General features: G+C 41.4%; 1 protein-coding gene across 3 annotated transcripts in view; it reads left to right on the forward strand.

Annotated features, from left to right (window-relative positions):
- The first annotated feature begins 213 nt into the window (after window positions 1-213).
- The window catches only part of RASEF (RAS and EF-hand domain containing), a 74,612-nt gene continuing 61,248 nt past the window's right edge, over window positions 214-13,577 (forward strand). Inside the window, exon 1 of one of the 3 annotated variants that reach the window (XM_079112304.1) lies at window positions 214-1,156. In XM_079112304.1, the coding sequence (XP_078968430.1) occupies window positions 249-1,156 (908 nt within the window). In that variant the 5' untranslated portion in view covers window positions 214-248. The remainder of the gene's footprint in view (window positions 1,157-13,577) is intronic. The other 2 variants (XM_079112303.1, XM_079112302.1) reach the window with 2 other exon arrangements.

Consider the following 13,577-nt stretch of genomic DNA (forward strand, 5'->3'; position numbering starts at 1 on the left):
GAGGGGCCCTCCTGTTAGATGAATATAGTTTAACGGAAGCTTATAAAATGAAACAAGGGGGTCTTCTTTTAAATCTTGTACTTTGGTTTGTCAGAAAACTTGAACATAAAGGTCTACCAAGTTTCTGGAATTAGAAGAGAATACGATGAACATAACTAGCCGGAATCTTACCCCTCCCTTCCTTTCCCCTTTCTGTCCTTTAAACCTCCAACGCTCATCCCAGCACAGCATCTGCGGCGAGCTGAAAGATGTGCTTTACTAGAGCCATCAGTGTTTATGCCCAAGCACCCTTCGTTCCTGCTGGGTTGGGTTCCCCAACTTCTACAGGGTCGGCTCAGGTCTGCTCCCCGAGGCATGGGAAGCAGAGCCGGCTGCCTCCTCTTGGGCTGGGCGGAGCCAGGCCGGCGGGAGATGGACAGTGCCGCCGCGCTGCGCCGGCGGTCAGCAGCCCGCAGGTGCCGCTGCTCGGTGCGGGGAGCCCAGGGAACACCGACCTCTCTCGGGATCTGCAGTGGACCGGCGGTCACCAGCGTGGAAGCGCGCCGCCCGCTAGGCCACCCTCGACCCGCCCAGACGCCTCGCCCCGCCCAGATATTCCCGCAAGTAGCCGAACCTGCCTGACGAGCCCAACTCGCGGCTCCCGGCAGCAGCAGGTGGCCCCGACTCCCCACAGTCGCGCTGCTCCGTGGCGCTCCGGGGCCCTCTCGGCAGCCCTCGCCGGCGGGATGGAGGTGGACAGGGACCCGGAGGAGCTAGCCCGGCTGCGCTCCCTCTTCGCCGCCTGCGACGCGAACCGCTCCGGGCGCCTGGAGCGTGAGGAGTTCCGCGCTCTGTGCGCTGAGCTGCGAGTGCTGCCAGCGGACGCCGAGGCCGTCTTCCAGCGACTGGATGCCGATAGCGACGGCGTCATCACCTTCCAGGAGTTCGCGCGCGGCTTCCGTGGGGCCCGGCGCGGAGGACGGCGCCGGGGCTGGGGACCCTTAGAGCCCTTGCCTGATGCAGCGGAGCCGGGACCCGAACCAGCGGACTGCGGCGAAGACATGGGCAATCTGGACGCCGCCGCGGATCTGTCCGCCCCTTGGGGCCCGACGAACCTGGGCCGGGCTTGGCAGGATTTCCAGGAGAGACTGGGGGAGGAAGCCAAGTTCATCCCCAGGTGTGTGTGCTTCGGGGGCGGGAGGTGACGATGGTATTTCCTGCCTTCTCTGGTGCACTGCCTTCTATCCTGAACTTTCAGGGCATGCAGACCCAGTGGATCCGGCTCCATTAAAAGTTGTTTTTCTCCCTTCAGCCACTTACTTTAAACTTTGCCAAAAGGAGATCCCCTAGAGTTAAGGAAAGGGAATGCATTTACATAATCAGACTTTAGGGAGAAAGTTTCGCTTGCTGAATTCTGAGCCCTGCAAATGGCACTTTGTTGATTACAGGAGCCACGGTGAAATCCGCAGCCTCCGGCCTGCAGCACCGGTTTGAGCGCGCTCCTAGTCTCTTCAGGGCCCTATTACGTCATCCTCTACTGATGGCCTACTGGTTGCACCCCGGAGGCTAACGCCTGGGCAGTTTGCCAATTTGGCATCCTCTATAGTAGCTTTTGGATTTGTTGTTTTCGCGAGACTAGGTAGAAAAGAAAACTTGGTTAGGCATTTATATTACTGGATACAAATATTCACTGATGCCTACTGTGTGCTAGGCATTTTACAGAGTTCACTTCTTTAATTTTCATAATCCATGGGAAGTAGACTTACCTGACTGAAGAAGAAACTGCCCCAGAAATTAAGGTACTTGGTTGGTTAAAGACCAAGGAGTCGACTCTCGCTTTTTATACACTAGAATAAAATGACAAAATTATACTGTATGTTCATCACCCCTATGATTCTGAGATAAATAAGTAATACCAAGTTACTAACTTAATTCCCAGGGGTGAGGTAATGGCTGCAAGTGGGATTTCAGGGCACAGATGGAGAGAAGCTCAGAGTTTCTTTCAGGTTAATTTGCATCTGTCCATGTCTTGGTGTCATAGTAGGTCTCCAGCTGCTTTTCAGACAATTCAGACCTGTAGTGCTGAATGTTTTCCTACTTCCTGTTTGGGCATTAGCTGACAATATGTTGAGCTGTAGATGTCCTTATTAATATATGAAAGGCTCAATTTTAGCCATCAGTTTGCATATCTGAGACTTAAAACTCAGAAAAGGAAATAGCCTTGGGAATTGTCTTTGGGCTTGTTCATTGGTTCAGGGCTCACACTTGCAGGGCTGGGAGTCCTTGCTTCCTCCCCCTCCCAGTCTAGAAAGTAAGGGGAATACTGGGCATAGGGAGTGACTCACTCAGGTGTAAGAGGGATTGTGTGGAGAAAGTGGGTGTGATACTGATCCTTTCTACTGTTCACAAGTGAGGTAAAAATGCAGTACCTCCACCAGGGAAGTAGAAAAATTTGTAAATTGCTATAAACTATATTTGAGTCATCTTTCATCTGTAACTTATTTTGGGTACAGTTAATTTTTTATATTAACAATCTAAGGAATGAAGCAGGGTGAGTCCACTTCATATTTGATGTGTATGTGTACTCACGAGCATGTGTGTGTGTGTGTGTGTGTGTGTGTGTGTATGTGTGAGAGAGAGAGAGAGAGAAATCTTTTTCACAGGTGTCAAGTCTGCAGCAGATGTTTGACACTTGGCCTTTAAATAATTAGTGATCTTTTTTAGGATCAGAGTAGATCCAGGAATAAGATCCTTGGTGGAATTACTATTATCGTGCCTTTCCAAACTCTCCAGAGGCTATCAAATTTACTTGGGCACCAGTGTCACCGGTTGACTTGTGTCCTAAGTGCCACCTCCTTCCTGAGATTAATAAGTATAATATTTGCCTTCCAGTACTTGTTAGTGGAAAAGAACTAAACTGAGTTGCTTCATGTGATTGTAACTATGGCAACCGTTAGCTATTTTGGTAAATTGTATTGCTTCTACTCTACTTCCTCATACAACTGTTCATCTTTTCTTCCTTCCATCCAAATGCAGTAATAGTTTTTTTGTTATTAATAATGCTATTGCCATTATTTCAGCCAAATTAATCCTACAGACATTATTGAGTACCCAGGAAGTGATAGATACTATCATAGGTACTGTCCTAGGTCCTAGGGGACAAAGAGAAGGACTTAGATGTAATTCACACTCTCAAGGAGTTCACGGTGTGGATGAAACATTTCCTAAAAGTTTCATCAAAGAACATTTAAGGGCTGGTGGTGTAGCTCAGTGATAGAGCACTTGCCTAGCATGTATGAAGTTTTGATCCCTATCATAACCCCCTCCTCCCTGCCCCTCCCTCAAAACCTTTAAAAGGCAAGAGGGTCATTTGTAGGAAATGCCATATATTGTGGATGTAGCCCAACAGACTGCTGTAAGTAGGAATTTTCTTTAAAATCAACTAGTTGTTAATTTTACTACATGATATGTTGGAGCGTCTTTTAATATAAAATATTATATTTCTTCTGAGGGGAAAATTATTTATCTAGGAAGGTGTGCCATCCCATCTGTGGCTTTGTTTCATACCTGAAACTCTATCTTATCTGGTGGTGCCCTGCCCTTAACCTGGGGGGAGGGGCAGTATTCATATCTAGTTTGAGAAGTGTGGTTATTTGATAGAATAATGTTTTATTCCTATAGAGGCAAAATAATAGTGTTAACAGGATTTCCATTTCAAAGATCATTCAAGCAAAATATTAAGTGATTTTGACTTTAAACTGCCCAGTCCCTGATAATTGTGAGATTAGAGAGAAAATAATATTGCATTGTGAAATGATGTTAGAACAGCCTTTGAAATGTGTGCCAAAATTGTTTTCTCTTAGAAAATCCAGGGGACACTTCCCTTAAAGTCTTGGGAGGGGAGAGTCCCAGGGAATGTGTGACCAGGTAACCTGAGCCCAACAGCTGTACATGTCTTCAAATAAATGTTTACTGGATGAATCAAGTAAATTTGTATTCACATTTAAGTATTTAAAGAGAGTGCAGTTAGTTTATACCGAGTTTTCTTCATTTCTTTTGTAGATTCTTCTACTTTCTTTTTGGGGGGCACGGGGGGGGGGGGTTGAACTAAGGGGCACTCAATCACCGAACCACATCCCCAGCCCTTTTTTGTATTTAGTTTAGAGGCAGCAGGGACTCACTGAGTTGCTTGGCCACTCGCTGTTGCTGAGACTGGCTTTGAACTCTCAATCCTCCTACCTCAGTCTCCTGAGCTGCTGGGATTACAGGCGTGCTCCACCAGCCCCAGCAGCTGTGAAAATTTTAAGAACCAGTAGCAGAGGCAAAGTTTCCTTACTAATCAGGGTTCTTTTGTATTTCTCCTCCTTGGGTTCCCCTTCAGCCCTTTCCAGTGTGATTGTTTTCTTTTGTAATGCTGTAGTTGCTTCATTAGTGTGCTTCATATACATGACCTTGGCAAGGTAGGAAAGAGGAGAGAAATGGAGGCAAAGATAGATCAGCACAAGATGGAGGAGGGCGAGGACGCTGTGAGAGGGAACAAGATAGAGATCAGCCAACAAGGGAGCAGGAGGGGAGAAGGGCTGTTTGAGTCCATCATGCTTCATTTTCCTCCTCCTTTCATCCACTGAGCTTTTGGCACTGATCCACCTAGAAATGGGAGAGGAAATTCAGCTCTTCTATCTTTGATCTCAGCTCTTAACTGTCTTCAACTTGTGAGCATGTTGGTACTTTGGTGTGTGTTTATAGTGCTTAAAGATAAATGTATATTTTCATGCATATGGCTGGTAATATGTGGTTGTCATCCAAGAAGATGAGATTTCTTCCAGTCTTTCAACATAGTGATGGATTTTACCCCAGTGCTGAAAGAGGTTGAAGGGTGTTTTGGATTGTGTGATGTTTACCTTTGGCACTGTCTTTGAGATCTATTAGTGTACTAGCCACAGGCTTTCTGGAGATCTCTCTGCCTTTTCTGGATTCTGAACCAGGGTCCTAATATCTGTGTCTATATCTATATATCTTTATCTCCATCTCTTTATTGTCTTAATTGTTGCTGTTCTATTGCTTTTCTCTCTTTAATATGTCTTCTGTCATACTTATATGTATTATTATCCTGATGAGTGGGAGCAATCTGTCTTTTAAAACCACAAATGTTCTTTTAACCTTGGAGCCTTGCTTCTGGGTATGAATCTGTGCATGGCTTAGGTCTCATGGGCTCTACTTGCTGTTGGTGGTCACTCTCATTCTGATACTTGAATTTAATCTTAGATAGTAATTTCTTTTCAGCTTTCATCCTTGGAGGACTCAGTTTTGGCCTTATGGACAGTGGTTTTCTGACTCTCAGATCTCAATGCTCAGAGATTGGCTCTCAGAATTTGAAGAGATGACTTATTCTGTCCTTTTGATTTGGACAAATAAAAAATACTTAAAACTGAGTGTACTTGGGAAAGCTAGACTTCAAGAACTAAAGACTGTTCTCTAGCTTTTCTCTGAAGCTGAACTTTTGAGTTATTCTTCTCCCCAATTATTGTTCAAATTCATGGTTTGTATTGATCCTATCACTGAACATTTAAATCTTTCTCTATTTCTTCATTTCTGCCTGGGTTACCTAGTCTTTTTTCATTTGTAACATGGAAGTAGTTGCATCATACTGATATGCCTTGAATGGAAGTTTGGAAGCCAATAGTTGAAAAGACAGCCTTTAAGAAGCTGGGAAATGTCACCATGCAGTGATAATTCAAAATGTACTTCCTTTTTCTCTCCTAAGAGTGTGTATTCAATGTGTGTCCTTGCTTCATGCATAACCCATTGCAATTTAGGTAGCACTTGACTGTGGTATGTAGTTGGAAGGAAGAACTGGGAAGATATTATGTATTCTGGGTGTGCAAACTGCTTCATTTGATGTTACTAGGCTTGTATCAGGTTATAAAATGGAAAGTAAACACTTTTCCCGGAGGAAAGTTATAATGGTGGAATTTATCTCTGACATATGATATCCTTGGAATTATTTCCTCAAATATACAAGTTCATTGTTTCAACTCACAAACATCTAGGACCTTCCAAGTTATAATTGCTTTTGTCAGAGTAATTATAAAAGTGAAATTTAGAACAGTGAATTTTATCCCTGATAGCCTTAGTCTGTGTCCTATAAAATCAAGATATACTGAAACAGTAGCACAAATATGTTTCTCTCATTCTTTCTCTAATTCACTGTTGGCATTGTCCTTAACATCTCACTGGGTGAGATGTACATAGACCAGATTCTGATCTTTAGGGAGCTCCTTGTCTCACCATTTTAAATACCTAGGAATTTTTGAGACTTCATGGTATCAGATGCAGAGCAATGAGTGGAAAAGTCCTTCCTGGTTTACCAGAATACTGTTCTCTCTGGACTATGGATGCTTCATGTCAGTGTTTCTCAAAACAGGTGCCACAGACCCTTTCAGGTATTTACACATATGTTCAGAAGTTTTAGAAGACAGCCTTCTTGTTTTCTTTTTGGACTTGTTATCAGACAAATTAACGTGAGCACTTTACATGGATGACTCCTGCATTGCAGATTGGCTATACTGTTTCAAAACCTGCCTCTGTGTTTGTGTGGCATGGGTATAGTACCCCGGGCTGACAATGAAAGAGGAAATGTGGGCTTAGCATCTGACTGGTGTGTTCAATAAACTGAAGGTGACTGAAAACACAGGGTGGTGGATTTTCTACTGTCTCAATCGAAAAATGATGGGACATTTTTCGAGTTGAGTGTAAAACTCAAAATGGATCCAGGATCTAGGAATTAGACCTGAGACCCTGCACCAAACAGAAGAAAAGGCAGGCCTGAATCTCTTATCACATTGGCTTAGGACCAGACTTCCTTAACAAGACCCCCATAGTGCAAGAAATAAAAGCAAGAATCAATAAATGGGATAGATTCAAACTAAAGAGTTTTTTCTCAGCACAGGAAATAATTAAGAATGTGAATAGAGAGCCTACAAGTGGAAGAAAATCTTTTCCACACACACTTCAGATACAGCACTCATCTCCAAAGTTTATAAAGAACTTAAAAAACTTTACACTCAAAATACAAGGAACCCAATCAATAAATGGGCTAAGGAAATGGGCAGACACTTCATAGAAGAAGATATACAGGTGATCAACAAATATATGAAAAAGTGCTCATCATCCCTAGTAATTAGAGAAATGCAAATTAAAACCACCCTAAGATTTCATCTAACTCCAATTAAAATGACTGTTATCAAGAACATAAGCAATAATAAGTGTTGGCGAGGATGTGGGGAAAAAAGCACATTCATACATTGCTGGTGGAGTTGCAAATTGGTGCAGCCTCTCTGGGAAGCAGTATGGAGATTCCTCAGAAAACTTGGAATGAACCCACCATTTGACCCAGCTATCCCACTCCTCGGTTTATACCCAAAGGACTTAAAATCAGCATACTACAGTGATGCAGCCATATCATGTTCATAGCTGCTCAATTCACAATAGCTAGATTGTGGAACCAACCTAGATGCCCTTTAATTGACAAATGGATAAAGAAACTGTGGTTTATATACACAATGGAGTACTACTCAGCCATAAAGAAGGATAAAATTATGGCATTGCTGGTAAATGGATGAAGCTGGAAAATATCATGCTAAGTGAAATAGGCCAAGCCCAAAAAACCAAAGGCCAAACATTTTCTCTGATAAGTGCATGACAATATATAATGAGGGTGGGTGGTGGGGGGGGGAGAAGAATGAAGGAACTTTGGATGGTGTAGAGGAAAAAGGGGTGGGAGGGGGTGGGGATGGAAAAACAGTAGAATGAAAAAAAAAATAAAGAAAAATGGTGGGAAGAATGGGGTTTGGTTCATGGAACTGCAATCAAGAAATCTATGTGCAAAATGCCAGCACCTGATTTAGTTTAAGTGAAACTGCATTCTCTGTCAGATTGGTTAAGCATTGCTAAGTTTAATTTTACTGATTTTTGTAAATGTATGTTGGTTTTACAAATATATTGGAGCTGTCAATATCAAGAATTATATTTGATTTTCATGTCTGCTCATAGTTAAGAAATGTGATATTAAAAATATTTTAAAGTCATTTCTAGGTATGTACAGGAGATTTTTCCTTTAATGAGGTCTGCATGATAATCAAGTATGCTAGATATTATTTTAGAGGGACTTGAAATCCTCAAGAACAATATAGGTTTCACAACATTGGTCTATTTTTTTTTTACATATTAATTTCCTGCATTTAAATTGAGGACATAATACTGTGGAAGAAGTTCATCTTAAATTATTCAGTTTTGAACAAGGACTATTTTTGTTCTTATTATATTCTTTTCACACAGAAGAAACTCTTTTTACCTTTCTCCTATAATTTTTCATTCATCCATTCATTTCTTCATTAAGCAAACAGTATTTTACATCCATATTTCCTGCCCCAAATCAGAAAGTTTCATTGGCACTTTCTCTTTGTCCAGAAAATGATAATAGCAATGAGGATCTCAGGAGAGAAGAATCACAGGGGTGTATGGCCTGAGCCCAGCTCTCAATGGTGGTCAGTAATCAGGCAGATAAGCCCCATTCATAGAATGGAGACAGATGTCTACATTGATGTCTTCTAAAGTAGGCCAAAACCCATCCTTTTTCATGGTGGCACAACAGTTCCATCCAGAGGGACTCCGAGCCCCTGTCAAATGAGTCCCAAGTTCCCTTCCACCCTTACCACCCATAGGGTGCAGTTGATGAAATGGAGCAGAGTCACAAACCAGGAGGCTTCCAGGGCTAGGCAGGTACATTGACCCAATGATTTGGTGTCTGTGGCCAGTAAGGGCCTCTGCTTTATCTACTAGGGATTAGCCACACTTCAGCTCTGTCTCTTCTCAGCTGTAGATAACTGCCATGTGGGATGTCTGCTCACTGTTGCTAAGAATGCTGGATTTCAAGTGGACATTTTCAGTTTTGCATAATCTATGAAGGTCAAAAGATGTAGATAGGAAAGACATCATTTGTACTTTGCAGCCTCTGAGTCCATGCCCTATGAATTCAGGTGTCAGGTCTGATTTTGTTTTGATGACCTCTGTTAATCTGAGCTTCTGGTTCTATTGCATCCCGACTTAAAATCAAATGGTGTTACTTCTTTTCCTTTGTAAATTTGTGGGATAGTATTTTAATCAAAGACAGTCTCTATTTTTCGTTTTTGTTCTTGATTATTATTGCACTTTGCAGAGTTACCCTGTTCAAGCTTTATCAAATATTGCTGAGTAACATTTTCTATTTCTAAGTTATGCTGCCCTAATATGTCTTTTGGGCATATTAATATGTCTGAACCCTTTTGGGTTCAGAGGTTGAGTTCTCAATAGGATGTACAGGATTTCTTTTACCCTGATATTTTCACTTTTTTTTTCTTTGAGTCTGGAATACTTGGCTATTACATTGTAAGACATGTATGAAGTCAATTGAAATAGAATGATTTATGATTAAAATTAAGGGAATTTTAGTTATATGTGGATATATTTTCTGGTATTGGAGTGATATTTTCTTTTGTTGTTAGAATATCTTATCTTTCATGCAAAAGAATTTTTATAGGAATTTCAATAGCTACAAAAACTGTGTGTCTTGCTTCTTATCACCCCACCCTGAAGCGTGTTAAATATATCCCCATATGTCTGGTCTTGTCTTCCAATTTTATGTGACTATGTTAGTCAGCTTTTCATTGCAGTAATTAAAATACCTGAGAAGAACAACTTAGAGGAGGAAATATTTATTTTGAACTCATGGTTTCAGTCCTTGGTCAGCTGACTCCATTGCTTTGGGATGTAAGTGAAGCAAAATTTCTTGGTGGAGGGGTGGAGTGGAGGAAAGTGTCTCACCTCCTGGCAGCTGGGAAGTAGAGAGAGAAAGAGAGAAAGACACACACACACACACACACACCAGGGACAAGATGTAGTTCCCAAGATCATGCCCCCAGTGACTTACCTCCTCCAGTCTTTCCCCATCTGCCTATGGTTATCACCCACTAGCTTATTCAAATTATTAATCCAGCAAGCGAATTAATCCACCAGTGAGTTATAGCCCTAAGCACTGTGTACAAATCCCTACCTCTGAACCTTGCTGCGTTGGGGATCATGCTTTCAAAACATGAACTTTTCAGGGGACATTTCCAGATCCAAACCATACCAATGACCAAGCAGAAGAAACATTGGATTTTAATTATTCAAATTTAGGTTTGGGGTATTTTATGAGAATGTTTGGCTTTGATACTCCTTTGTGATCATTTAGAACTACAAACTAATGTCACAGGCTCAAGTGGCCACTTTATTATAGCACAGTCTTTGACCAAGAATAGTTTTGAAATATCCGGGTAGAAAGAAAAGAGGTACAAAGGAGTCGTCCATGCTGCAATCTGAATGCAGTGGTGAAAATACAGGTGTATCGTTGGCTGCCTGTAGCTACCTTGGCTCAGGTTAGAAGTGGTCCTGGGAAGTTGGGAGCAGCAGTGCAGATTTGTTGCCCATCTGTGTAGGCATGGCAGACCACACCTTTTTATCCTCTTGACGTGTGACAGTCATCTTGTAATTCTTGCTTCGAAAGAACAGAGTTACAGTCTGATCTGGACTGAGGTGGAAAAATTCCTAAAGCACCATGTTTAGGATATCCATATTGTTTAGGACATTGCTAGCTCATGCTTCCTGACATGACAGGCTGTAAATATGTTTGTTTAGGAGATCCATATTGTAGGACATTGCTATCTCATGTTTGCTGACAGACATGATGTAAATATGCTTCAATGTCTGTGGTGCAAAGTACCTTTTCTATTCCACCTCAGCCTGTGCTTCAGAATGGCAGCTAGGGGTAACTTAGAGAAGCTAATGAATGAGTGGCAGTGCCCACATTTCTGCTCTAATGTACCAGGTTCACCTACCCTGAAAATCACCTACTCTATTGAATGATATTTGATGTTCTGAAAACATACTCAGGGTATAGGGAAAAAAAGAAGGGAAGGTACAAACCACTCAATATCTGTACAATTCTGTAACCAGAGTACTCAAAAATCAATCATCCTAATGAAATTCTAGCACAATAAGAGAGTCATGTTAGATGCTTAACAGAAGTAGAACTACAAGAGTTCAGAATACCTATAGATGTTGGGGGAAAAAAAAAAGAAAAAAGAAAATGTAGAATTTTTCCCCAAAGGCGACGGTAGCTGGATTAAGCATATATGGGTCATAGCTGCTTGGTTATAGTGACAAGAACAAGTGCACAAAGACCTGGGAGAAACCATGGAATGCAAAAGGTCTGTCTGTGCCAAGAAGAAACTGCCTATGAGTGGGTGTTGTGTCCAGTCTACCTTCCTCTGCAGCCCCTGCATCAGTCATGTTTATGGTCTTGCATTCTGTGGCTGTGACTTGGGGGAAAAAAGCATTAAAATTCTGGGAAAACCATTTCTACCCTAGTGCCATTCACCTGTTGACCCGGGAAATCAGCTAACTGATGCTAAAGGAGGCTGCGTTATGGCAGAGTGGTCCTAATCTTGGGTTCAAATTCATGGGAGTCTACAGCAAGGCACAAAGACAGAGAGTCTGACTGTATACAGATCTGAGACTTCATATTGGTCTAAAAGAACAGTGCATCTTCTCCCCTAAGAAAGTACAGTGATAGCTGCTTTGGGGTAATAAGATTCTGCAGTTCACAAAAGTTCACAGACCTGTTAGACAGACTGTTACAGACCTAATGACCTAATGATCCCCAACTAGAATTAAAACATGGTATAGCTGAGATGTGGGGCCTTAGAAAGTCACCTACTCTGTTGAATGACATTTGAAATTATGATGTTCTTTTCCAGCAATTAAAGTTTTCACAGGCCAGATGCTTACACATGTCAGCATCCAGACTAAGAACCAGGATGTTTCACCACACTGCAGAGGCCCCCTAGAGTCCCCTCCCAGTCACCTTAGCCCCTTCCCTCCAGGGCACTCATTATCTTTTGCCTACATTTTATTGCATATACATAGGTTCATACAGAATATTTGGCATATTTCACTGAGTGTTATGTTTGTGAACTTGTAACTCTTCTATTTGCACTGCAATAGAGTGTTCTGTGTGGAGATATCATAATTTATTTATCCACTTGACTTATTAATAGCTATTGGGTAATCTCCACTTTGTGGCTATTTATGCAGTGCAGCAACTAGCTATCTGACACATCTCTTTTGTAAGTGTGTGGTTGTATGCAATGAATGCATTGCTCAAAATAATTATTTGCAAAATCACTTAAGCTTTCTTTGCTAACTCAGGGTGATCATTATGAAGTCTGTTTTTACCCAGGGCTGTGGTATGGGGATGTCCCTGGGATTTGTGGACATAGTGATTCAACTTGGCCTTTTGAGTTCCTGTGTATGTTTTCTGTTCTTTCTGTCTGACTGCCAGCTGATGTTTTACAATTATTGGTATGTGTCCTTCCTTTCCAGGTACCTTTATCTGTCGAAGATTTCGAAAGCAATTATCAGACTTCAGAATTGTTTTAAAACCCCTGTTTGAATGCAGGTTATTCCTTTACCAAGCATAGATGCATTAGAGATTGCTTTTTTTTTCCCCTTTCAACCTTCTTTTGAATTCCTTATGGTACCAGACACCTGAATTTCAGATAGCTGGAGAGATGCCATTATTTTGAAATGATTAATGTTTGTGTTTTAATTTCTTTCCCATTTTTATTTATATTTAATCCCCCTTTTCAATTTTGTTTATATTGAAAATTCCCCCAAGTAGACATTGTATTTCCAAATTGCCCTTGTTGACATTATGCCATTTGGAAAGATAAACACAAAGCACAGGTTTCAGATAACAGGAGGTGTCTAGCCATGTGGGGGCATGGCTCAGGCTGAGATGAATTCATGGGCCTCTGTCACCTGTATCTCGGACCAGCCGCTTAATGGTCATGGAATTATTTTAATCTTTTTTTTAGTAATTTTGGGAAATGCTTAAAAAACTATATATGGAAGTAGACAAATACAACTGCTTTGTGGGATTCACCTTGTTCACTCAGGTAAATTACTGTAATAACTTTTTTACAGCTCTGTCCTTAGTACTTTGATTTAAAGCAGCCATTAAGCGTTATTTCCATTTCATTTAGTAGCATTTGTGCCGATTTTACTGCCCAGAGGGTATAATATCTGATCAGGTGAGGGAGAAATACAGCTCTGACCACAGGGAAAGGGAACTGGAAACCAAAAGAATGTAAAGGTTTGGAATGAAAAATATAAAGTGAGATAAATGTAAATACAAAGCTCAGTGGAATAGTTTTTTTCCTTATCTGATGAACCTGTGAGCTTAGATGATGGCTTAATTAAGGGAAAACTGGTGTTGATTCTTTTCTCTACACTTCTGGAAGGTTGAAGGTCAGATTCCTTCAGCAGATAATGTTTGCAAATTGAAAGGTTTGTTTGCCCTTTTAGTGAGCTGTGGTTCAGGGAGCTTCAAAGTGGATCTGTTTTCAGAACAACTGATTCTCATATAATGTAAAAAAGTCAGTAAAAATAAGATTTTGAACATCACCCTTCTGAAGAAAATCCAATGCAAAAGCAGTTAAACTTTTTAGCATGATGCAGGG

This window comes from Sciurus vulgaris (assembly GCF_902686455.1).
Source record: "Sciurus vulgaris genome assembly, chromosome: 15".
Taxonomy (NCBI): domain Eukaryota; kingdom Metazoa; phylum Chordata; class Mammalia; order Rodentia; family Sciuridae; genus Sciurus; species Sciurus vulgaris.